The following is a 25,573-nucleotide window of genomic DNA, read 5'->3' as shown; positions in this document are numbered from 1 at the left end:
TTGTGTTTTCTAAGTTCTAAGAGTAGTGGTGACAGGTCTAGACATTTCAATTACCAGTAGGTCATTCCGACATTCAACCTCTTCTAATTAACTTTTTTCTTAGACGTCAGTCTGCGTTCCGTTATGATTCTTAATTAATTAACAAATTTTACTGGGAAACTGCAATGAGTAGACTTACCTAGAAGTCGATTTGTGTTTTCTAAGTTCTAAGAGTAGTGGTGACAGGTCTAGTGATCTCTCAATCAATCATGATTGACATCATCCATGTATAGCTAGGCATACGTAAAGTTATGGTGGACTTTCCCATGTCTGCTCATTTTTCCCCTACCCCGAACATAACCATAAACATTAGAAGAATAACAAGCCAACTGCAACTGTGGGTACCAAACCATCCATTGCAACTGATGACTGCATTCAATCACATGGAGAAATACCAGATAAAAGTTTTCTCCAGTGAATGACAAAAGTTACTCAGGCGTTCAAACTGAAGACAGCCCTAACAACAAGAATAACAAGCCAACTGCAACTGTGGGTACCAAACCATCCATTGCAACTGATGACTGCATTCAATCACATGGAGAAATACCAGATACAAGTTTTCTCCAGTGAATGACAAAAGTTACTCAGGCGTTCAAACTGAAGACAGCCTTAACAATCTGTAACGTAACTTTTGATTGACTGAACTCAATTTTAATTAAGTCCTTTACTTTGTTTCTGACTTCTGATTTATGCAGACGGAAACAAAAGAGCCTCGTACTTCTGCACTCTGGTGACTCCTATATCTTCACTTAATCCATGTTTCTCTATGTTTTATGTTTTAATTAAGGATTACCATGTAATCAATGTTCTACATCTTATCTATACCATGGATCTCTTCTCAACTTTGATTCAACATCTCTATTTGGAATTTATTTCTTTGCTAGAGAATCATTGGATCTATGTTTCTTTTATTGAGAAGTATTGCTTTCTTTGAACTGGCAACGGTATAGGTAGGTACATAGTGCAGAATATGTTTTAATTAAGGATTACCATGTAATCAATGTTCTACATCTTATCTATACCATGGATCTCTTCTCAACTTTGATTCAACATCTCTGTTTGGAATTTATTTCTTTGCTAGAGAATCATTGGATCTATGTTTCTTTTATTGAGAAGTATTGCTTTCTTTTACCGGCAGATTTGAACTGGCAACGGTATAGGTAGGTACATAGTGCAGATGTGGGTGATAGTAGGTACTGGAGTAGTTTATTTCTTATGGACAATACTAACTCAAACCTCTTATGTACCTGTTTGTAGACACTGCAAAAACTAGAACCACAAGTAGATAACTAACTGGGAGGAGACAGATAACCTCTTGAAACTTATCTACCTACAAGGTGAAAGTGAAAAGCTTCAACTAATCGGCCCATAAGCGGAGCATGTTCTGCGCTCCAGAGAGGGACATACTTCGGACAGTCTTTTTTCCCTACAGTACCTTTAAGACTTTCCCCAAACCCTTAAATGTCATTGGATACAAAACAAGTCAAGTTCTGTCTAAACAGTAAGACAATCGAAGACTTTGGCCACGGAAAAGCAAAAAGTCAGGACACAATGAGCAGGGAGCATGTTCTGCGCTCCAGAGAGGGACATACTTCGGACAGTCTTTTTTCCCTACAGTACCTTTAAGACTTTCCCCAAACCCTTAAAAGTCATTGGATACAAAACAAGTCAAGTTCTGTCTAAACAATAAGACAATCGAAGACTTTGGCGACGGAAAAGCAAAAAGTCAGGACACAATGAGCAATTCCCTACAGTACCTTTAAGACTTTCCCCAAACCCTTAAATGTCATTGGATACAAAACAAGTCAAGTTCTGTCTAAACAATAAGACAATCGAAGACTTTGGCCACGGAAAAGCAAAAAGTCAGGACACAATGAGCAATACTAAGATCTGAAGATTCCAATGTAATGTTTCAAGTCTAATGGTTCTGTGATGTCTTAATCGTGTTCTAATTGAAGCGAAAACATTAAGCCATACAGAACAGTAAGCAAAACATGTCGACAATAGTGCAGGAGCTGCGGTGTGTATGAAATTATAAGAAGATGAAAATGAAGTGTGAATGAAATAAAATGGTTCATTATTATAATGAGATTAAATCTCTGGACCTGACATTGACGCACCTTCTGAACTCTTCCCCGTTAAGTTAGACTTTGTTTCTACCGTATACATGTAATAACTAATAACGAAAAAAATAGTCGCTTGGTATAAGTGGTAAATACTCGTAAACTACATAGTTGCAAAGAACCTCCATTATTATAATGAGATTAAATCTCTGGACCTGACATTGACGCACCTTCTGAACTCTTCCCCGTTAAGTTAGACTTTGTTTCTACCGTGTACATGTAATAACGAAAAAAATAGTCGCTTGGTATAAGTGGTAAATAAACTACATAGTTGCAAAGAACCTGTTGCTAGGTTGCTACTGGCAATTAATCTAATTATTAGAGAATTCATTGAAAAATTCAATTAGTACAACATCAAGTGCACTAAAATCACTTGCTATAGAACCTTTGTTGAGCTTTGTTGCATCTCTTACGCTTTTGATCTTTTATCTTTAGTAGTACCTTTGTATCCTTTACATTACATGATTGTGAATGATATTAGGAAGTTTGCGTTATTATTCGAATGTTTCCCCTAATGGAACATGAATGCGTCTGAAGGAATTTCAATTTTAAATTAATAATAATGTGAAAGATACTCCGAACGAAATACAAAACTTGTAGGTATCGATGTTGAAGTTTTTCATCAACATCAGATTTGCACCAACCAAACTTGAGAAATGTAAATAATTATGTAGGTATGAAGGATTAGATACAACAGCACTTGTATGAAGCTACTGGCAATTAATCTAATTATTAGAGAATTCATTGAAAAATTCAATTAGTACAACATCAAGTGCACTAAAATCACTTGCTATAGAACATTTGTTGAGCTTTGTTGCATCTCTTCTACTGGCAATTAATCTAATTATTAGAGAATTCATTGAAAAATTCAATTAGTACAACATCAAGTGCACTAAAATCACTTGCTATAGAAGTATAGAACCTTTGTTGAGCTTTGTTGCATCTCTCATGCTTTTGATCTTTTATCTTTAGTAGTACCTTTGTATCCTTTACATGATTGTGAATGATATTAGGAAGTTTGCGTTATTATTCGAATGTTTCCAATTTCTTCCATGAGAATATCAAATCATCGAGGAAGTACAAGGTAAAGATCTAAAATTATATTTCTACTTTAGGCTATAAAAAAAAAATTCTTTCTTATTAGATTTAAACCAAGTCATAAATTCCGATCTTGAACACTATCAGCCTCGATCGATTGAGCTCGATTTCAAATAAAAATCCGATCTCCCAGTCAATATGGATCTGTGACTCGTTAATGAGGACCAGCATCGTTTATCAGATCGATTCAGTACTTCTATCAAAGGGTTTTCCGAGTCATTATTGACTATTGATGAGGACAAGATAGGTGATTGTCAATGTCATGTGTTTAAGTATGCATATAAGATTAGACTTACTTTTGGACTTCCACCGAACTTAATTTACTCTTGTAGGGCGTCCACAAAATAAATGTCAGTAGTATCTTTTGGTTTCACTACCTAATAACTACAGTATAAATTTTGTTAGTCCTCAGAATAGGTCTATTCAAAGAGTTTGTAAGAAGAAAGAAGACATTTGTGTACCAATACAAAAGCTCTACACAAGATTTCCTACTTGCTTTTCTAACGATTTCAGTCCGACAAAAGGATCTTTCATGAAAGTTAGAAAATAAATGTCGGATTTGTTAATTTTAAATTGTCTGAAATGTCTGCTTGAAGAATTTGAAACGTTGATGAACATCAGGAGAATAGAGTAGTCTTCACAAAATTGTTTCAAATTATTTATTATTATCTACTAATAACTGTACGTACATAAAGAGGAGCCTATATTGGTTAAACATAATAACATAATCTTTTTATTGCTTTTACGTACTCGAAGCTTTATTATTACCTAAAGCTTTCATGAGAGTTTAGCTACTATCTATCAATCTTGCGTATGATCTAGGATATGTACTCTATGTACGAGAAGACTTTAGAAAACCATTCGGTTTAACGTGTAATAAAACATCTCCAAAGATAGTCATAGCCTAAGAAATAATTACAAATGCTTCAAGTCATAAATTCCGATCTTGAACACTATCAGCCTCGATCGATTGAGCTCGATTTCAAATAAAAAACCGATCTCCCAGTCAATATGGTGGATCTGTGACTCGTTAATGAGGACCAGTATCGTTTATCAGATCGATTCAAACGACATGATGTAATGAAAAATATGTTTGAGGTGCTAACTAAAATAGGTATAAGGCAAAAACACCGCGAGTTTACTAACTTTAATGATATTGACAAAAGAACAAGGAAAAAGTAGAAGAAGGCGGTTAGATTTTTTAAGGAATACAGAATCCATATCTTACATTTATGTTTACAAATAAAAAACATAAACCAGATTACGTAGATCTGCATCTTTTTTTTACTTTTTCAGAACCCTGTAACCTGTAAGCATTTCTTGGTTAGAATTGTCAGACCTCCAAGTGTGCAAAAAAGAGTCTCCTTTCTAAACTTTTGCCACTACATCAAACCCGACAAAATTACTCCTCAACTCGGCAAAAAGTCTAGAGCGTATATCTTCCACTGATAAAGATCGTTAGATTCATTGACCAATCAAATCCATACAGAGGCTCTTGAGTTCTGAATGAAATTCAATTTTAATTACGTTTAGCCCAAAGAAACCTGTTTGTTTCGAATAAAAGTTACATGGTGCTTGGATTTTATGAGCTCTTTAATTCAATTTTAATTACGTTTAGCCCAAAGAAACCTGTTTGTTTCGAATAAAAGTTACATGGTGCTTGGATTTTATGAGCTCTTTAGTGTGGTTGTGACTGTGTTTATTAAACAGCAAGAATACAACAATAAACTCTCTGCCCAAAGACGTCAACAAGCAAGCCTCTTTAGTGGTTGTGACTGTGTTTATTAAACAGCAAGAATACAACAATAAACTCTCTGCTCAAAGACGTCAACAAGCAAGCAATAGTAAACAGATCTCTTTCATTAGTTCACCAGACCTATGTATATGACAAAAAGTAAAACTACAGCATATTAGTGAAGATGCCAAAACTAAATTTGCACGTGCTAAAGCATTTTACTTTCATGTTAGTGGAGACGCCAAAACACGATATCATAAGCAAAACGGTTTTACTTCTTTACTTACAATAATATTAGTGAACAAGCAAGCAATAGTAAACAGATTTCTTTCATTAGTTCACCAGACCTATATGACAAAAAGTAAAACTACAGCATATTAGTGGAGATGCCAAAACTAAATTTGCACGTGCTAAAGCATTTTACTTTCATGTTAGTGGGGACGCCAAAACACGATATCATAAGCTAAACGGTTTTACTTCTTTACTTACAATAATATTAGTGGAGATGTAAAACTTCCGCGGAATAGTAGGATCTACGCTACTGTATATTAGTGGAGATGCCAAAACTACAATATCACAAGCTAGACCATTTTACTTTTTTACTTGAAATAATACTTTTATTATTGGAGATGCCAAACTACTCTTACCCAAGGTGGGTGGGTTTTACCTACTTCAGTGTTCCGTACGAAAGTTCAATTAGAAGGCATACCCAAGAATCTATTTCACAAAGGCACATTGTCAGTTTGTTATTTTATGGAATAACAATTATTATGAAGAGTATTTTCTACATAGATACTGACAAGTTGAAGGAAATACTTTGAACGAGGTCTATAATATTAATATCCCACTATTATAATATTATCATAATTGTTCAATATTTCTAGAAATAATTGATATCATAGATGAAAACTCCACCATAAATCATACCTGATATATGTTGAACATACGCACGAAACATTATCTATACCTACCTACTAAATACAAAAATATCAAATTAATACAACCGTACATCAGTTCTCTAATAATACATCTTTTGCAACTACCCATCTAAGCATTTATTGGCATTCCAATGTATGGGGGGAAAATAGCATGAAAAATAAAAGATTTAAACCGGGATACCTATTTGAAACAAATAAATCATATCGAAGAAAAAGTTGCAACAAGAGAACAGATCTCTGTACGTATATGGATGGATAAGTGCATTTATCTTATCATATTATTTATCACTTTATTTCTCCTACTGCACATTCAATACCTAGAAAGAGCAAAATACTTTCGACCTACACGTAGGTAGTTATAGGTACTACCTGTCTATGAAGAATACTTTTCAAATGTCAAATTTGAAAGGAGGTTCATTCAAAGTAAGGGTTACTTACCTATACAAGTTGACAAACAAGAACTCATTAGCTTTGTTCTTGTCCTGGAGAAGGTGAAAATTTGATTCTAAATAACCAAGTAAAACAGTTCTTCCTAGAGCCAATAGGTCTAGAAGCCTCATAACTTTTTGGCGTAGAAAAAACATCGAAAACGGTCTGCCAGGATTGATGTCCGTCTATTCATCAATGCTAGAAATGTTGGGTATTAAAAAATTGAAAACCAAGATTTATTGACGGTACTTAGAAGAAGATTGTAAAGATATTTAAGTGTAAATGATATAAGTACCTATGTCCATAGTTTTAAGATGTGTAGGCTTATCTTAGAAGAAGATTGTAAAGATATTTAAGTGTAAATGATATAGGTACCTATGTCCATAGTTTTAAGATGTGTAGGCTTATCCATATACCATATACAGAAATGGATACACTTTAGGAAGGAGTTGCTTTCTTTGTAACCTGCTCTAATATGTTAGTCATTAAAATCTCATTATTGGGAAGCTGTGAGAAAGATACACGGGTTTTGTAAATTTCCTAGGTAACCAAGTTTTTTCCCCCGGTTTCAGAATTGATTTGATTAATACAATCAATTAATTCTGCAATATTAAACGTTACTGTTTTTTTACAATGGCATTTCTGCCTAATCAGGGTATACGGTATACCCTGATGTTGTTTTCTACGTATCTTAATACTCCTAAACAAATTTAAGTAAGTAGCAATATAGGAGAATAATATTGTCCAAAAATAATTACATTTTTCCCTTTACATGGCGAGCTATTAAATCGTTTTTCGAAATTCCCATTCTTTTGTTCACAAGCTAGTGGAGTTTAATTTAAAGTTAAACCTATAATTATTTTGGACTCAACATCACTACCTATGGACGAAATAACCCTTTTGTAATATCCTTTTTACTCCTTGTGGTCTCGGTTGTCGATTTTTATTTTGTTGATTTATTTTGATTTTATTTAGTAAGTAGGTAATTGGATTATTGTATTCAAAATTATGCCTGGTAAAATTAAGAACTATTTAAAAGCTCACTTTTGTTGTCACTGCGATAAGTTCCTTTCTAGCTAATAATGTTTTATTTTCTTATTTCTTTCCGAGTAAGTTTCTAATGTGTGTTTTTATTTTGATTGTTTCAGAGGTCCTTCACTCTCATACTTCAAGCTCTTGATCTCAATAATCAAACATCTCCAGGTAAGAACTGAATTTTGAAGTATAAAAAAAATCCAATGTCAAATGACTTATGTATGTGCAAGCGCAAAGACTTCAAACATCTATGTAAAAGTCAACCAACATGAGTAAACTCAGTTTTAGGTCTCTTGAGAATTATTAGATAGACTCGTTATCTTCAATCGAGGGATGAATTAAGTCAATTGAGATTTTCTCTGGATTTTTTATTCATATTGATCTGATGCATGATTCTTTACAACCATGACCAGACATCAGACATTACCCGTGTTGTTCACTGTGTGACATTGACTGCTGACATATCCTCAGCCGGAGTCCGCAGTCCTCTGATATCATAATGCTACCAACATTCCACCTGTCCAGTGGTCACATGGAATTGTAAACAAGAAATCTCAATAATAATTACAAATGCCCTCTTCTCATTGTCAATCCATGACACGTAAAAAAAAATCTTAAAAAAAGTCGACATTGCCATGTATGGCAGGACATTAACTTAAATCGCTCCAGAGAAGATACGCTCCGGTCTTGTAGTACGAGATCGCAGACCGGTCCCACTTCATTCAAAGTTTTTTCTCCGATTTGGTTAAACCGTCGATTTCAATGTAGGAGTTTTCATTCAGCCTTTCTGAGGGGTACTTTATTTGGTAAATGATGGAAAATGAAGTTGATTAATTGTATCCCTTGACTGTGAAAAGTTTGAGCAGCAAGAATTTACAATCATGGCAGTTATGGCACTAATTTTATTTACTAGTCCCTTGGCTTGGCGGTTCCGTATGTAAGGCATAAATGCTAATCATATGTTTACATTCACTATCAGTAAAGAGTTTGATTACCTTTTTAGTAATCTTCAGGCCGTTCAGCACCCTTTCGGCTGAATTCTTAAATCACCAGGTGAGTTATTCACTGGAGTCTCCCATAGCCAATAATCGGATCCTAGCAATAAACTCGTGTGCTATCTCCACACGTTTTGTCTGGAGAAATTGATCGCAAAGATTCACACGACTCTGAAATGATTTATTGATAGTTTTATGAACAGTCTTGCCTTACAAGTCAGGAACTCTGTGTTACAATGTTACCTTGGTGTTTTATTAATTCATTTTAATTGCTTTCATCTTTCTTTTCTTTCTTCAAAGTGATATATTTATAATACATGCGATTTGCATCATGTAATGCGTGTAAATATGATTTGTAGTGGCGTCTTGCTAGGTTTTGCCGACATCTTTGTGGTCTGATGATTTCAGGATGCTTCGAGCCTCGGTGCTCAAGGAGTTTCGAGTTCAGAGTGGTTTACATATTCACTGCAAATGCGCCTACTTCTCTAATCCTCAATGACTTCCACACTCCAAACTGATAATTTATTCTCCTTAGAGTTGATGAGGTTTTATCTATTGAAATCCTAGTGTTTTACCCATCAGTGGTTTACATATTCACTGCAAATGCCCCTACTTCTCTAATCCTCAATGACTTCCACACTCCAAACTGATAATTTATTCTCCTTGGAGTTGATGAGGTTTTAATAAATCTATTGAAATCCTAGTGTTTTAATAGGCACACGAGTATATTTATTTTAATAAAGATACAAAAATGAAGCCTTTAATAAAGTCAATGGCTGGCGTTAAAATGGAGGTCAAATGCTTAATAATGTTCACGTCTTGGTACTCACTTCGTTTTATCAGTTATCTTCAATTCAGAAAGAGTACCCACCTTCTTGGGTGATATATTATCGATTCCTTAAATTCCTTCCACACGACATTGTGGGAAAAGTACCCAACTTCGAAAAAGTATCCAATTGCTACGATTTTTTGTCCACACGTTGACAGATATTAACCAGCAAAACATTCTACCACAGTACCTACCTATCTATCTTTACCAAAAAAAATTCTTTCTTATTAGATTCAAACCAAGTCATAAATTCCGATCTTGAACACTATCAGCCTCGATCGATTGAGCTCGATTTCAAATAAAAAACCGATCTCCCAGTCAATATGGATCTGTGACTCGTTAATGAGGACCAGCATCGTTTATCAGATCGATTCAAACGACATGATGTAATGAAAAATATGTTTGTATCTGTGAAAAGTTTGAGCAGCAAGAATTTACAATCATGGCAGTTATGGCACTAATTTTATTTACTAGTCCCTTGGCTTGGCGGTTCCGTATGTAAGGCATAAATGCTAATCATATGTTTACATTCACTATCAGTAAAGAGTTTCATTACCTTTTTAGTAATCTTGAGGCCGTTCAGCACCCTTTCGGCTGAATTCTTAAATCACCAGGTGACTTATTCACTGGAGTCTCCCATAGCCAATAATCGGATCCTAGCAATAAACTCGTGTGCTATCTCCACACGTTTTGTCTGGAGAAATTGATCGCAAAGATTCACACGACTCTGAAATGATTTATTGATAGTTTTATGAACAGTCTTGCCTTACAAGTCAGGAACTCTGTGTTACAATGTTACCTTGGTGTTTTATTAATTCATTTTAATTGCTTTCATCTTTCTTTTCTTTCTTCAAAGTGATATATTTATAATACATGCGATTTGCATCATGTAATGCGTGTAAATATGATTTGTAGTGGCGTCTTGCTAGGTTTTGCCGACATCTTTGTGGTCTGATGATTTCAGGATGCTTCGAGCCTCGGTGCTCAAGGAGTTTCGAGTTCAGAGATCAGTGGTTTACATATTCACTGCAAATGCCCCTACTTCTCTAATCCTCAATGACTTCCACACTCCAAACTGATAATTTATTCTCCTTAGAGTTGATGAGGTTTTAATAAATCTATTGAAATCCTAGTGTTTTACCCAGTGTTTTAATAGGCACACGAGTATATTTATTTTAATAAAGATACAGCCTTTAATAAAGTCAATGGCTGGCGTTAAAATGGAGGTCAAATGCTGAACAATATTCATGGCTTGGTACTCACTTCGTTTTATCAGTTATCTTCAATTCAAAAAGAGTACCCACCTTCTTGGGTGATATATTATCGATTCCTTAAATTCCTTCCACACGACATTGTGGGAAAAGTACCCAACTTCGAAAAAGTATCCAATCGCTACGATTTTTTGTCCACACGTTGACAGATATTAACCAGCAAAACATTCTACCACAGTACCTATCTTTACCAAAAAAAAATCTTTCTTATTAGATTCAAACCAAGTCATAAATTCCGATCTTGAACACTATCAGCCTCGATCGATTGAGCTCGATTTCAAATAAAAAACCGATCTCCCAGTCAATATGGTGGATCTGTGACTCGTTAATGAGGACCAGTATCGTTTATCAGATCGATTCAAACGACATGATGTAATGAAAAATATGTTTGTACTTCTATCAAAGGGTTTTCCGAGTCATTATTGACTATTGATGAGGACAAGATAGGTGATTGTCAATGTCATGTGTTTAAGTATGCATATAAGATTAGACTTACTTTTGGACTTCCACCGAACTTAATTTACTCTTGTAGGGCGTCCACAAAATAAATGTCAGTAGTATCTTTTGGTTTCACTACCTAATAACTACAGTATAAATTTTGTTAGTCCTCAGAATAGGTCTATTCAAAGAGTTTGTAAGAAGAAAAAAGACATTTGTGTACCAATACAAAAGCTCTACACAAGATTTCCTACTTGCTTTTCTAACGATTTCAGTCCGACAAAAGGATCTTTCATGAAAGTTAGAAAATAAATGTCGGATTTGTTAATTTTAAATTGTCTGAAATGTCTGCTTGAAGAATTTGAAACGTTGATGAACATCAGGAGAATAGAGTAGTCTTCACAAAATTGTTTCAAATTATTTATTATTATCTACTAATAACTGTACGTACATAAAGAGGAGCCTATATTGGTTAAACATAATAACATAATCTTTTTATTGCTTTTACGTACTCGAAGCTTTATTATTACCTAAAGCTTTCATGAGAGTTTAGCTACTATCTATCAATCTTGCGTATGATCTAGGATATGTACTCTATGTACGAGAAGACTTTAGAAAACCATTCGGTTTAACGTGTAATAAAACATCTCCAAAGATAGTCATAGCCTAAGAAATAATTACAAATGCTTCAAGACGGTGCGGAATTACTAATTCTAAAAGTACCTGTTATTCTTCCTTTTGAGCGATTCTCTTGTGTGGAGATACTTCGATGGATACTACTTTGAACTATGATAAGAGGTCTATACCATACAAGTTTGGGGTTTATTTATGGGATTAGTTATCTACAACCAGATAGAAATACCCATTTGAAAGGAATTCAAACTATTCATTTGCCACTTACTACGTAAAGATAGATACTTAAGTACTTTGTTGCATAAACTGATGTTGCAAAGAGGAAAACTAAGCAATTTTTTGCTCCAAAATTCTTCTGAGGTAAGGTACAAAGTTCAGTAATATTCAATCACCAAAAAATGAATCCAGTATGCCATTAATAAATTGACACCAAAACAGTAAACACTTCGGCCATATTTGTGAATCAAAGAAAACGCACTCTCCTTCGCTCACATGGATTTGATTTGAATGTTATTTGTTATTTCTATATAGTTTTGTACAATATTCACATTCCTCGTATTATTCTCTTGTCCTGTTCTATCTCCTGCTAAAGTGTCGATGAGGTATCCACCGTAATTATTTAGGTGCCTTGCACCTACTTGAAGTCTAAAATTGTCATTACAGATTCCATTGTCGCAATAAAATTGCTGGCAATCTTGCTAGTACAGTAATACTAAGGACTTTGGGAACGGAGCGTACAGTGACCATTTTAGAAACGTATGTACAGATACAGAATATTCGCAATGAAATTGCTGGCAATCTTGCTAGTACAGTAATACTAAGGACTTTGGGAACGGAGCGTCCAGTGACCATTTTAGAAACGTACAGAATACAGATACAGAAGGAAGTGCGGCGCTAATTACTTTTGTACACAACAATGAAGAGTATGTTGTACATAGCGACGTGATTAATCATAGAGCAACTACACACAATCGCAATGAAATTGCTGGCAATCTTGCTAGTACAGTAATACTAAGGACTTTGGGAACGGAGCGTCCAGTGACCATTTTAGAAACGTACGTACAGATACAGAATATTAGGTATTTCATTCCTATCTTCCCCTTTCTGTTTCAGCCAACATGAGGCCAATCGAGGAGGCCTCATTCTCCGGCATTCTGCTGCCGAGTGCCGAGTGGCACACTTTGAATCACAAAGGCAAAACCGCACGCATCACGTACCGTGTTCGGGTCCAGTGTGATTTACACTATTTCAACTCAACGTGCACCACATTCTGTCGGCCGAGAGATGACAAGTTCGGTCATTTCACGTGCGACTCCAACGGAGACAAGGTGTGCATTGCCGGGTGGAAGGGCACCAACTGCGAGACAGCAGTGTGTAAAGAGGGGTGCCATCCCACGCACGGCAAATGTGATGTTCCCGGCCTCTGCGAGTAAGGAAGAGTATGTTGTACATAGCGACGTGATTAATCATAGAGCAACTACACACAGCCGACATAACGCAGGGCAACTCAGGTACCAGGACGGTCGCGTCGCTTTATGACTTCCTAAAATAGGCGGCCACAAACCATCGGTATTGAATACTAATAGAATGATGGACATGGTCGATCTATGTTTGTACAAGCAATTGCTCAATTGACAGACAAATACCGTTAATAAAGAACTATTGAGCTAGTTCCCATGGTTGACTAACCCCCGCCCGACTATCCATCAAAGTAAATGGTTAATAACTGGTTGTCATTAATACGTATGATGTCAGATAGTCGATTCCGGTATACATATAGGTATGTAAAATAATTACAAACATCTCTTTCCAAAACCATCATCTCTGTGAAGTAATAGAATTTGTAATGAGTGTGAAACATGTCTTACATCTTTTGAACCGCTTATTGTTTCCATATTAATAGTTTGATCAATGTACCTATGTATATTAGCTTTAATATGTTCAGCCCGAGCCGCATGTAGATTTAATCTGTACCGGTACACACTACACAGTCATACATACTTGGTACACATATTCAGACAAGGTTCATTCCTGGCTATATGATTAATGTATCTTTATTTTAATTTGCCATCTTCACCGAGGTAACATTAACTCTACACTCGTGTCTTCTCGTTCTAATCTAGATTCTAATGCAGCATTGTACAAAGTAAATACATCAGTTGTAATAATTTCTTTATTGGATACAGGCAAGGTGGTCTTCGCTTGGTTTTGAGTCTGATTCTGATTGTGCTTTGGAAAACAATGGACTTGGTTCGAGTCATCATGACTTAGTATTGTAGGTCAAATGAGATCTTCATAGGGCTCTTAATCTTCAATTACTTTATTGATGTGTTTAAGAGTATTATTCTAATTTAATTTATGCATATATGTACTCTTCTATACCTACATTAACATTCCGTACAAAAGCAACCACTTAATTATACAAATGTACAAAACATATTCTAAAGATGATCCTGTGATCCTTGGTAGAAATTTACATTTAATATCATCGTTATGGTTATGAATATGAAGCTACATATAAACGTAAACTAGCTATGTGATTATCATTTCATGAATGAAAACAGTTATTATAACATGCCTAATGGAAACTAATGATGAGTAGCAATAAGTAGCATTAGAATACCGGTATCTTGTTAGCCTTTTGATGCTATGGTTTCTGGTAAAGTTCCAAGAACATGGGATACCTTGATGTAAACTATTTGGTTTCGTATTGTTAACGTCGGAATATTTAGAAAATGCTTGAAGTATTGAAGTTCACTCTGAGAGAACCGCATACATATCCTTCAACATGTTTGGTCATTTGGTCAAGGGCTCTATAACTGACTACCCTTCGATTGTCCATTATCTAAGGCCTGGGTAAAGAATGCCAAAACCATATTTCTCATTCAGATCAAGTGATCAAAAAAATTGTACCACTAAACCGCGGAGAAAACACAAACACGAACAAAACACAAGAGTCATTTTGAACCTTGTCTTGTTCTATGTCCGTGCTACCAAAACTTAGAGACGGTCTCCGTTGTACACCTTTTACCTTATGAATGAAACTTGAAAATGTTTCTTCTCTTATTAATGCTTGGTCATTGAAGACAAATGTGTCTGATACATCGGGCAGCACATTGTTTCTTGCCATTTGACGATTCTGATTCTTGCCTTCGTTGCTTCAATTTTCTGATCAATCGGTCAGCTCTTATTCATTCATGGGGAAGCCTTAACTTAGGAATAATTTGCCATTGAAAATTTTGAAAGTCAATTGTCTCGATTGAGTAAATAACACAAACATGCCGCGTTTCATCAACAGAATGGCAAAGCTTCTATGCAAGATGATCTCTTGAAGAGAGCAAAAATCCTAAACACACGAACCACAACACAAAGCAAAAGCACACACTCATAAGTTCTAGGTTCCAGGTCATCATGAAGAAGATTAACAAGAAATCCGAATCATTTGTTTTGTTTGGAAGATGTCTTGCTCTATGACGGTACTTAACACATCAACATCACGCTTCCAGTGATCTCTGGCAACACTGTACTCAGCTCCGATGTAACCAAATTGTCATTACAGATTCCATTGTCGCAATGTACGCATGGCAGCTAGCTTTACCAATAAACATTCAATGAGATGGTTAGATTATAGAGCAATAATGATTATTTTAATATCTATGTTGAGGGAAAAGCCCTCATCAGCTTGAGTAGTAACTGAGGACTACTAATAGGTTTCTAGTATTCCAGGATGCCTTCCTTAATCCATCCAGATTATAAGAATATCTTACCTGAGAGCCATCATTACCCGGGACCCAGGAGTGCCATTTCCTATAAAACATAATGAACCCGGGGAAACTTTTAATAGAAAATTAGGAGTAACTTCAATAATTACATTAAAAACAGTCATGTTAACCGGTTCGATCCCTGTCCGCAACATAGAATGCAAAGTGTAATGAAAGATTTTAATGTTTGGTGGCTTTTAATGTTAGTTTTTATTACGTCATTAAAATTCTCAGTAGAGAAAAGAAGAAGATATTAGATAGAGTCCTCCTCTATCGACCAAATAGGCCGATCTGAAAGTACTGTAGTAGTCTAGTTATACGGGGTGTGAGATCTAGTTAGTCAGCCTTGAGGGCAAGCTATGTGAAGCTATTGTTAGATAAATTTCAACATCACTCTGTGTCCGGCATTGTTGTCTCCCACTGTCAATATTCGATTTAATTCAAATTTGCTAGATTCAATATTAGAAGATATTAGATAGAGTCCTCCTCTATCGACCAAATAGGCCGATCTGAAAGTACTGTAGTAGTCTAGTTTATACGGGGTGGAGATCTAGTTAGTCAGCCTTGAGGGCAAGCTATGTGAAGCTATTGTTAGATAAATTTCAACATCACTCTGTGTCCGGCATTGTTGTCTCCCACTGTCAATATTCGATTTAATTCAAATTTGCTAGATTCAATATTTCAACCTAGTTATTTTTCCTCAAATCATCAGAAACTTTTCATAGAGGGTAATATCTGATTATTTTCCATAGAATTCGTGGATCTCCTCCACACTTGCTCACCCAGTATACATTTAAAGTGAGTATGTTAGTGCAGTTTATAGGTTTATTGCAGTTTTATATTACAAGTTAAAAGTATCCGTAGTGAAACAAATTTATGAACCTCAGTGCCATAAACACTCCATGAACATGCCTCCAAGTTTTATATTACAAGTTAAAAGTATCCGTAGTGAAACAAATTTATGAACCTCAGTGCCATAAACACTCCATGAACATGCCTCCAACCAAATCAGGTTACCTGTGGACGAAAAGTTTTCCCACTGGGTTTTTGCGACCACTATTGGACACTTAGATTTGTCATTAATAAAATGGTGATTCCTTTCCTGTTCCTACCGTATTGTCTATTGATTAATTTACGATAGAACTTGGTGTTCAATTTTTCGCTGAACACTAGAACAAGGGTTCAATAGACAACTGAGCATGAGACCAAATCAGGTTACCTGTGGACGAAAAGTTTTCCCACTGGGTTTTTGCGACCACTATTGGACACTTAGATTTGTCATTAATAAAATGGCAGCATTCCTTTCCTGTTCCTACCGTATTGACTATTGATTAATTAATTAATTTACGATAGAACTTGGTGTTCAATTTTTCGCTGAACACTAGAACAAGGGTTCAATAGACAACTGAGCATGAGACACATGGCACAATAATTTGAAACTTGGAAGATCATCAATGTTCACATTGTTCACTCTGATTTTTGTATGTGTCAATGTTTTTGTTTGAGGGTCAGTAATATTATTTTCGTAGAATGAGCTTCAAATGTTTCGGATCAGATTGCGTGATTAAATAGGTAGGACAACCGAGACGAAATTTACTACTACGTGGATTCTTCTGGGGTACATTTCGTATCAATACAATTTGCATCTGAAATGTGTCTGTCATCTTTATTGTCCTTGATTTCTGTGGACTTACTAATCCCGCAAGTGGAATATTTAGACTAGAAAGGAGCTTGTTTTGTTCATAAGATATTGTTTCACTATTCCAATATTATTCTGTCGCGTTCAAATTATTGGAAACTATCTGTCCACACACACATCTGGCTAGACAAGGGCTGTCCAAACACCAGCACCACCGGGATTTATGGCACGGTCCTTTTGACACATCGTAAGGCAAAGCTTGGGACACTAACTTTGAGTATTATGTGAAAAACTTCTTACAGCTTGTAGTCCTGTATAAGAAGGTATGATTATTATAGGTGTCTACTTCTTGTATAATAATTATTACCACTTTGTTTATTTTCCTGCTATGTTCTTCTTCGTCTGCAAAGGAGAATTGAGGTCGTTTGATTACTTCCAATTTCCAATGGAATTTTCACTTCTGTCTTGCCATTAATTTTCGTTTTCTGCCTCTGACTGCAAGTCCTATCCCCATTCTGTTAGTCCAATGAAAGCCACAGTTGACGTGACAACTAAAAATTTGACCGTAAAAAATGCCCTGTACTGAGGAAGATACACTGAATGGAGACACGTGGACAGAAAAGTCCTGAGTACCCCTGGACTAGACAGAACAGGCTAGACAGTTTCGTGTCCATGTCGGTGAGAATTTCGTTTTGTATTGTATTTGGTCCCACCATTGTACTTCTAGACACAAACGTACGCCGCATATTAAATACTAGGTAAATAATAATTACCTAATGTTGATTTTTTTGGCTCGAGTTTTCTGACTCTCAAATGACACCAGATTGGTGTTATTGCTCTAAAGGCAATATCGTCCACGAGGTACTTTAGTCTTTACACGAGATAAATATTTTATGCGTACATGGCACATGAATCTCTAATTACCTAATGTTGATTTTTTTGGCTCGAGTTTTCTGACTCTCAAATGACACCAGATTGGTGTTATTGCTCTAAAGGCAATATCGTACACGAGGTGTCTTTACACGAGAGAAATATTTTATGCGTACATGGCACATGAATCTCAAAATTCTAATGACTAGTAATTACCTGCAGGATTACTGGTTGTTAGGTATACCACGGGAATTCTTAGATAATTCTAATTACTAGTAATTACCTGCAGGATTACTGGTTGTTAGGTATACCACGGGAATTCTTAGACGAAACCGGAATTGTATTTGAATAATTGCCTAAATTTCGTTCACAATCTGTATACATAGTTAGATCATGAATCTCGAAATTCTAATGACTAGTAATTACCTGCAGGATTACTGGTTGTTAGGTATACCACGGGAATTCTTAGACGAAACCGGAGTTGTATTTGAATAATTGCCTAAATTTCGTTCACAATCTGTATACATAGTTAGAGAAGTCCTAAGTACCCCTGGACTAGACAGAACAGGCTAGACAGTTTCGTGTCCATGTCGGTGAGAATTTCGTTTTGTATTGTATTTGGTTCCACCATTGTGCTTCTATACGCACACGTACGCCGCATATTAAATAGGTACTATTTAGGTAAATAATAATTACCTAATGTTGATTTTTTTGGCTCGAGTTTTCTGACTCTCAAATGACACCAGATTGGTGTTATTGCTCTAAAGCAGATAGCAGATACAAAAAGACATCTTTTCTTTATTCTGCTATCGCCATTCGGCGAAAGCTAAAGCCGCTACAACAACAACAACAACAACAACAACATTGCTCTAAAGGCAATATCGTCCACGAGGTACTTTAGTCTTTACACGAGATAAATATTTTATGCGTACATAGCACATGAATCTCGAAATTCTAATTGATCTAGACAGGAACCGAATTCTTCTGAAGCAGGCACTATGACTATCAGAAGAACCTAATATGAATGATCGTGATATCGATCTGATGTACAGGATGGTTGAGGAGGTAGACGAACCCCTTGGTAACATTAAATTTGAAAATAAATTTGAAAACAGAAAATATATTATGTAGAGCTCTAGAGCTTTAACAGTTTGATTTTGGTTTGAAGATTGATGTAGCTTAACTCCATTCACAAAAAGCAGTTCCGAGGCTGAGGTGTAGGGGCAAACAACCCTAAAGGATGGGTTAAATCTATGAAGATGTAAACTTACCTAGGTATAGCTCATAATTTCTCTGGTTTTGAGGCAAAAAAAAAAACTTGAAAATTACCTCTTTAATAACTACGGAATAACACCTGTTCCAATTTACATAGGTAGATCCAAACTTCGTACTAGGAAAAGGGGATAGTAGCAATTTGCTCATTTCTTTAGATTTGTTTACAAATGCAATATTGAAGACTTGCTGAAAATCAGAGACCTATGTAACACCCTGTATTTTCCTGTATATGAAGTCAACAGTACAACATACTCTAATACCGACCAGTTGGGAATTCAGAGTCGCTTACCGTAAAATAAAAGAGTTATTAAAAGTTTCTGCTCCACAAATAGACCATATAGATATGTGTGAGAAGCAGACCAAGAGCTAAGATAAATTACAGTGCCTAGGCGTCAAAGTTCACCAGTGTACAAAGACTAGGAAAAGTGGGCGTGTCCAAGTTTGCAAGCCGAGCATAAAATTGATATTAGGGTCAAACCAATTTCATCTGGAGCAGAATTGGTCACGAAGTTCGGATCAAAACTGCACGATGTTACCGAGATATGTGTGAAGTTTATATTGCACGGGAATCTCAGGTAGGTATGCATATGCCTGATGGTAAGCAGGAATGTGCGGCGGTTTATGGCTCCTATAAGGGTACTGAAAGAGGCAGTGTACGAGCACAGGTATACCTGAAATACTGCACGCCTTTTCAAGCATGGGGGTGAAGGGACTTTTCAGTCTCATCCTAACAGTACCTTATAAATGAGTAGAGAGGGAAATGAGGTATACCTACGTTCTGTGATATGAAATTTTAAAATAAGTCCACTACGATTACTTTGATCAGTATGTAACCTTATAATGACCTATTTTCAATGAGCCAGAGACAGCGAAAAAAGGAAGAAGAGGTATACCTACGTTCTGTGATATGAAATTTTAAAATAAGTCCACTACGATTACTTTGATCAGTATGTAACCTTATAATGACCTATTTGAGCCAGAGACAGCGAAAAAAGGAAGAAATATTAGTGGAGATGTCAAAACTACCACCTGTCCAGAAAATCAATATTCCGGACCAAAAGTGTTTATTGTAGTCCTGTTCTCAATCCTCTGTTGCATCCTGTAGCTACTGCACTTACACTTGCATAGGTTATTGCAAGGTGCATTATATTGTAATTAACCATCGCTTCTCGCTCTATACTAAACCTACCAAGATAAAGATTTCTGTACCTCTAGGTGCTCTAATTCATACAAATAATTGTCTACTCCTTGTGTTGTAATGACTATTAATATATATACTGGCTGTTATTTATTATTATTTTCTTTTTTTTTATATTAATTAATTACTTTATCCATGTTCAGTACTGGGTGGGTTTGATCTTCATTCTTTGGAGGAAAGTTTGACTATTGGCGTGAAGAACAAAAAAATGGGCTTTTCTACCACTCTATCAGTAATACGAGCATCATCCCTAATCATGGTATTAATTCTATTGGCGTGAAGAACAAAAAAATGGGCTTTTCTACCACTCTATCAGTAATACGAGCATCATCCCTAATCATGGTATTATTTCCCTGTCGCGTATAATATCTCTAGTAGCGCGGTCAAACTTTCTTGACTTGGCGGGGCGGAGCGCTACCGCGCTCCTTAATATCATGTCTGAAAATCACGATTTTATTTGTGACTAAAGTTTGAATGTGTTTTATTCTACGTTCAACAAAAACACGAGATACCAAAGGTCGTATCTATTCTTGTTTGAGTTACTTCCACCCGGTTTCAGTATGTTAGGGTTTCAAGTATGTTAGTCGTATTCAGTCGTTAACAAATTGATTTCAAATGTATGTAATGCATAAATTATTTATTTATTTTGTTATATATTTATCAATTTATCAGTCCCAAGTAACGGTCATTTACCACCGTGTAATATTCGTTTGTAATTTGTTGCAAGTGCATTTTATTTATTATCTATTATTCTATTTATCTAATACCTAGTGTGTGTATTCAATTTATCAGTCCCAAGTAACGGTCATTTACCACCGTGTAATATTCGTTTGTAATTTGTTGCAAGTGCATTTTATTTATTATCTATTTATCTAATAGTGTGTGTAAGAACACAGGGATATGTGTTAAGATTTGCATAGAATGTGCTCCAGTTTAGTACGATTAGCTCTGTTGCTCTATTCAAGTATAAATCGCAACAATTTCTAGGTGACTCAAACGGCTAAGTTATGGGACTGAGCTACTGAATTACTCTTGCTGAAGGACCAAATGGAGAAAACGAAATCTGTGGCAAATTTTATTGCTATGGAATGTAGCCAAAGATAAGGTGTAGCAAATCCTAAAACTTGGTTGGAATAGGTTTTGTTTAACCCTTCCAGAACTTTTTGACTGCAGTATGTTTGTAAGTAGCACACTCAGTACCAATAATTTGTACACTACTGCAGTAGAAGTCTCTCACATATCAATAGACCATTACATGTAATCTCATGGAACATTACAAGTTATCTTATGATCATGATCCATGCCATGAGGCTCAGTCCTCAAATTCTCATCCTCGTCTTTTCCTCGCGTCAACATAAACCTGTCAAGATATCTCGGTGTAGTTTGTACTCATGTGTCATTTCAGTCAATCAGTGATTAGCTTATTTATTACAACCTATTCGAGAACAAGGACATGGGTATTGGGTACTGAGTTCTGACGGGGACTTAAATTTGACCTTTCGATCTCTTTTTGTTCCCAACTTATGAATAACAATTGAATAGAAAGTTGCTCCAAGGCATAGCTTGCAGGAAAACACCTCACTTTCAGGCATGATGAATTTACAAGAGAAAACATTATGGTAGATTAAACAGTATTATTAATCAGTCTGAAAATAATGAACTAGTGTTGTTTATTTTCGAGGTTAAAAATGTTAGCGCTTTTACAAGCTTTCAGTATGGAACTCCATCAAGAAACCCTTGTGAACTCTGATGCAACAAGCTTATAAAATTAATGAACATACATATTAGAGGAACATAAAAATGTAAATGAACATTCACCTATTACAACAATATATGTAGATCGTAGTTTCTTGTAATTAATTCATAAATTGGAACAATTGCAAGCAAAACATCAGTTTTGTCCCTAAGTTCAATTAATCCTAATGTTACAATACTTGCAGTTTGTAGTGTTCAGGGTGACAGTTTTGTGTCAATCAGGCTGTAAGTTGTAGGAGGTGTGGCCTACGATTGACAGCCAATGGTTGTCTATTCTTAAACCTTTGACGTTTGTTAACCTAATAAATTAACGTGATTTCAACTACATATAACGCAGTTTCTTTCCTACCTGGATGACTCATTTATGGAATCAGATTTATTTCTTTGTACCGAACCAGACATTTACATGAAAGTCTGAATTTGAAGATCGGGAGGACCCGTTCAAAATTTCTTTGGGGGAAAAAAATAATTAAAAGTTGTATGATCGAAAAAAAAAGTTAAAAAAAGGTTGTGAGAGATGTCATATTACAATGATGGATAACATGATTTTGTATGCTGTAGGTCGGTGCTATCATATCTTTTTTCTTACCAAAATGTGTCTAAATTATTTATTCGAGCTTGAGTTTAACTGTTCATATTTTGATTGATCTCTGATCGTATCAAACTAACAACCACGTCTACATGGGGGGGGTGGGGAAAAAATTTTTTTTTTTTTTTTTTTTTTTTTTTTTTTTTTTCAAATCAAACATTCACACACGAAAGAATGTGTACAGAAAATATTCATAATAATGTAATTTATATCAATGCAAATCTGAAATGTGTTGAGCTTTCAGAACGAGTTATGTTAAATGTGAAAGGACTCGAAGACACAGGATGTAAGGGATCCGAGGACATATTTCTTTCATTAAGAACTCACTAACATGAAAATAAGTCCAAGTGTAATACATTATTAGAAATATTAGTTCAGCGTTGGAGAAAACTAATAAGTTTTGAATGCAATCCAACTTTATGTGTGTTTTTGCATTAGATTTAGGCGTTTGGATATGCCTTTTTATCTCAAATCTATAATCGTAGCTACGAGTATCTAAGAGAGATGTATTCTTAGGCCGAAATGTACCTACGCAAGAACCTTTTTATATTATCTATAGATGAAAGAAATTAGGCGTTTGGATATGCCTTTTTATCTCAAATCTATAATCGTAGCTACGAGTATCTAAGAGAGATGTATTCTTAGGCCGAAATGTACTTACGCAAGAACCTTTTCATATTATCTATAGATGAAAGATGTGGATTGTATTTGAATATTTATCTCAGAGATGATATAAAAATCTTATTGGATATACTTGGAAGTGGTGTCTTTTGTGGGAAAATCTGCACCCAAGGGAACAAAACGTGTAGCCTATAATCCGTTTATAATGCTTGGAACCCTACAAGTAGATCAATAATAAACATTAAGGTCAATCTTATTGGATATACTTGGAAGTGGTGTCTTTTGTGGGAAAATCTGCACCCAAGGGAACAAAACGTGTAGCCTATAATCCGTTTATTATGCTTGGAACCCTACAAGTAGATCAATAATAAACATTAAGGTCTAATTTGTCGGAGCAAAACTACAATTTGCCCACAGTAAACTATCTGAATATACGTTTACTGTAGTTGCATGTACTCGAGATTTTCATTCATAAATCTGTGATATTATTTATTTTTATAGCTTTACTATTAATTGTAACAGGTATTTTACTTGCGGCCACGCCCACACGTGAAAGTCTTGACTCACTCAGTCTCACTTTCTGTTTCCTTCAAGTGATTCATTCTTCTCGAAAATGAATAGGTACTGTTATAACTTGTAACAAAAGGGTATTCCTTTTCGTTTACTCATTCTTGCCTTTAACCAGTATATGAGCTGTATCGAGGAATTGTGGGGCCCAAACTCAACTAACATTAACGACAGGCCATTTCTATTTATTTGGTCTGTCGTCTCTCCATCCACATCCAGCAACAGTGGTAAAAACCTTTAACTTCGTACTAAGAACTAATAAAAGTTTACCTTATTCTCATTTTACTATTTAGGTAAGCTATGAAAATAATTGCTCTATAATTCATCGAGATGCAGTAATTAAGGAAATTAAGTTATAAGAATCCAGAAGTCAGGATTCAGACGGTTCGTCGGTGTAACTCAAGAACTTCTAAGAGGAGAAAAGGAACATAAAACGTACGTGAAATTAGCTTAATTTATGTGTTTAGCCGTGTATGTAGATTGAAGAATGCCGGATTTTTTCTGCAAAAGATTGAGAATTGTACTGGGAGGCTGTGAATATTAGGAGAGGATCCCAAGAGGAGAAAAGGAACATAAAACGTACGTGAAATTAGCTTAAATCTATGTGTTTAGCAGTGTATGTAGATTGAAGAATGCCGGATTTTTCTGCAAAAGATTGAGAATTGTACTGGGAGGCTGTGAATATTAGGAGAGGATCCCAATTAGTATGTAAAATGTAATTGAAGATGTCCTTCAAATGTTAATCAACGAAACTGCTATGCATTAACCACGGTCACAAATAAAGTTCCGACTTCTCAAATAATGTCATTTTTACTCTCAAAATATCCCCGTAAATTCAAATCAATCAAATGAAAGAGCTTGAAGAAAAAGAAAAATTCCGTTGGTCCTCATTTTTCCTGCTCTATGACTTTGAAACATCACCCAAGTAAGCGCAACTGATCTATTAGTATGTAATTGAAGATGTCCTTCAAATGTTAATCAACGAAACTGCTATGCATTAACCACGGTCACAAATAAAGTTCCGACTCCTCAAATAATGTCATTTTTACTTTCAAAATATCCCCGATCCCCGTAAATTCAAATCAATCAAATGAAAGAGCTTTTTAACAAACCACTCCTTCAAAATGAAGATTGGTTGAGTGGAAGAGCTCACTGTCTGATAATCCTGCCATAAAGCTTTTTTTTAATCTCATGTAGGTACTATACGAGATGAAACTTCCCTGTATATTTGATTCGGAACTGGGGAAACATTTATAGGTTTAATTTTAAACATACAGTTTGTCTGTGACTTTTACTCCGGCTACTGCTAATATACTGGTGTGCCGCAAAACACATATGAAGGTTATGAAGCATACAAAGGCAGGTTATTATAGACTTAGTAAGGATTAGTAGGATTAGTGTAGTCCAGTGGTAATCGTAATTACAATGGTGGGTACCAAGCAGTGGTCAGTTATTATTATTTCTAGTATATCCTTGTATAGTGTTATGAGTTTCCATTGTATATTGATGGGAAATATGTCCAGGTTGCTCTTGTCTCCGAAGAGATAACATTGTCTCTAGACTCTAGAGGCATCAGTTTGACGTGTGTATAACTTTGACTATTTCGGCTGAAGTAACAATGCTAGATATGAATTATGTCTGAGGGCTGATAGTAGAATATAGTAGATATATTTGTGGACCATTCCAAAGAAAACTTACCTTCCCATGTAATATATATTAGTCATCCGAAAACTAG

The 25,573-nt window shown here is 35.5% G+C and overlaps 1 protein-coding gene across 1 annotated transcript in view; it reads left to right on the top strand.

Moving 5' to 3' along the window:
• Positions 1-12,996, top strand: part of LOC113469256 (protein serrate-like) — an 80,568-nt gene extending 67,572 nt beyond the window's left edge. The window contains exons 4-5 of the mRNA XM_026826801.1: positions 7,511-7,565; positions 12,677-12,996. Of these exons, the coding sequence (XP_026682602.1) occupies positions 7,511-7,565; positions 12,677-12,996 (375 nt within the window). The remainder of the gene's footprint in view (positions 1-7,510; positions 7,566-12,676) is intronic.
• The last annotated feature ends 12,577 nt before the right edge of the window (positions 12,997-25,573 follow it).

Source organism: Diaphorina citri, unplaced genomic scaffold (assembly GCF_000475195.1).
Source record: "Diaphorina citri unplaced genomic scaffold, Diaci psyllid genome assembly version 1.1 scaffold1005, whole genome shotgun sequence".
In the NCBI taxonomy this organism is placed as follows: domain Eukaryota; kingdom Metazoa; phylum Arthropoda; class Insecta; order Hemiptera; family Psyllidae; genus Diaphorina; species Diaphorina citri.
The sequence above is the reverse complement of the archived record's forward strand: the minus strand, read 5'-3'. Positions and strand labels throughout refer to the sequence as shown.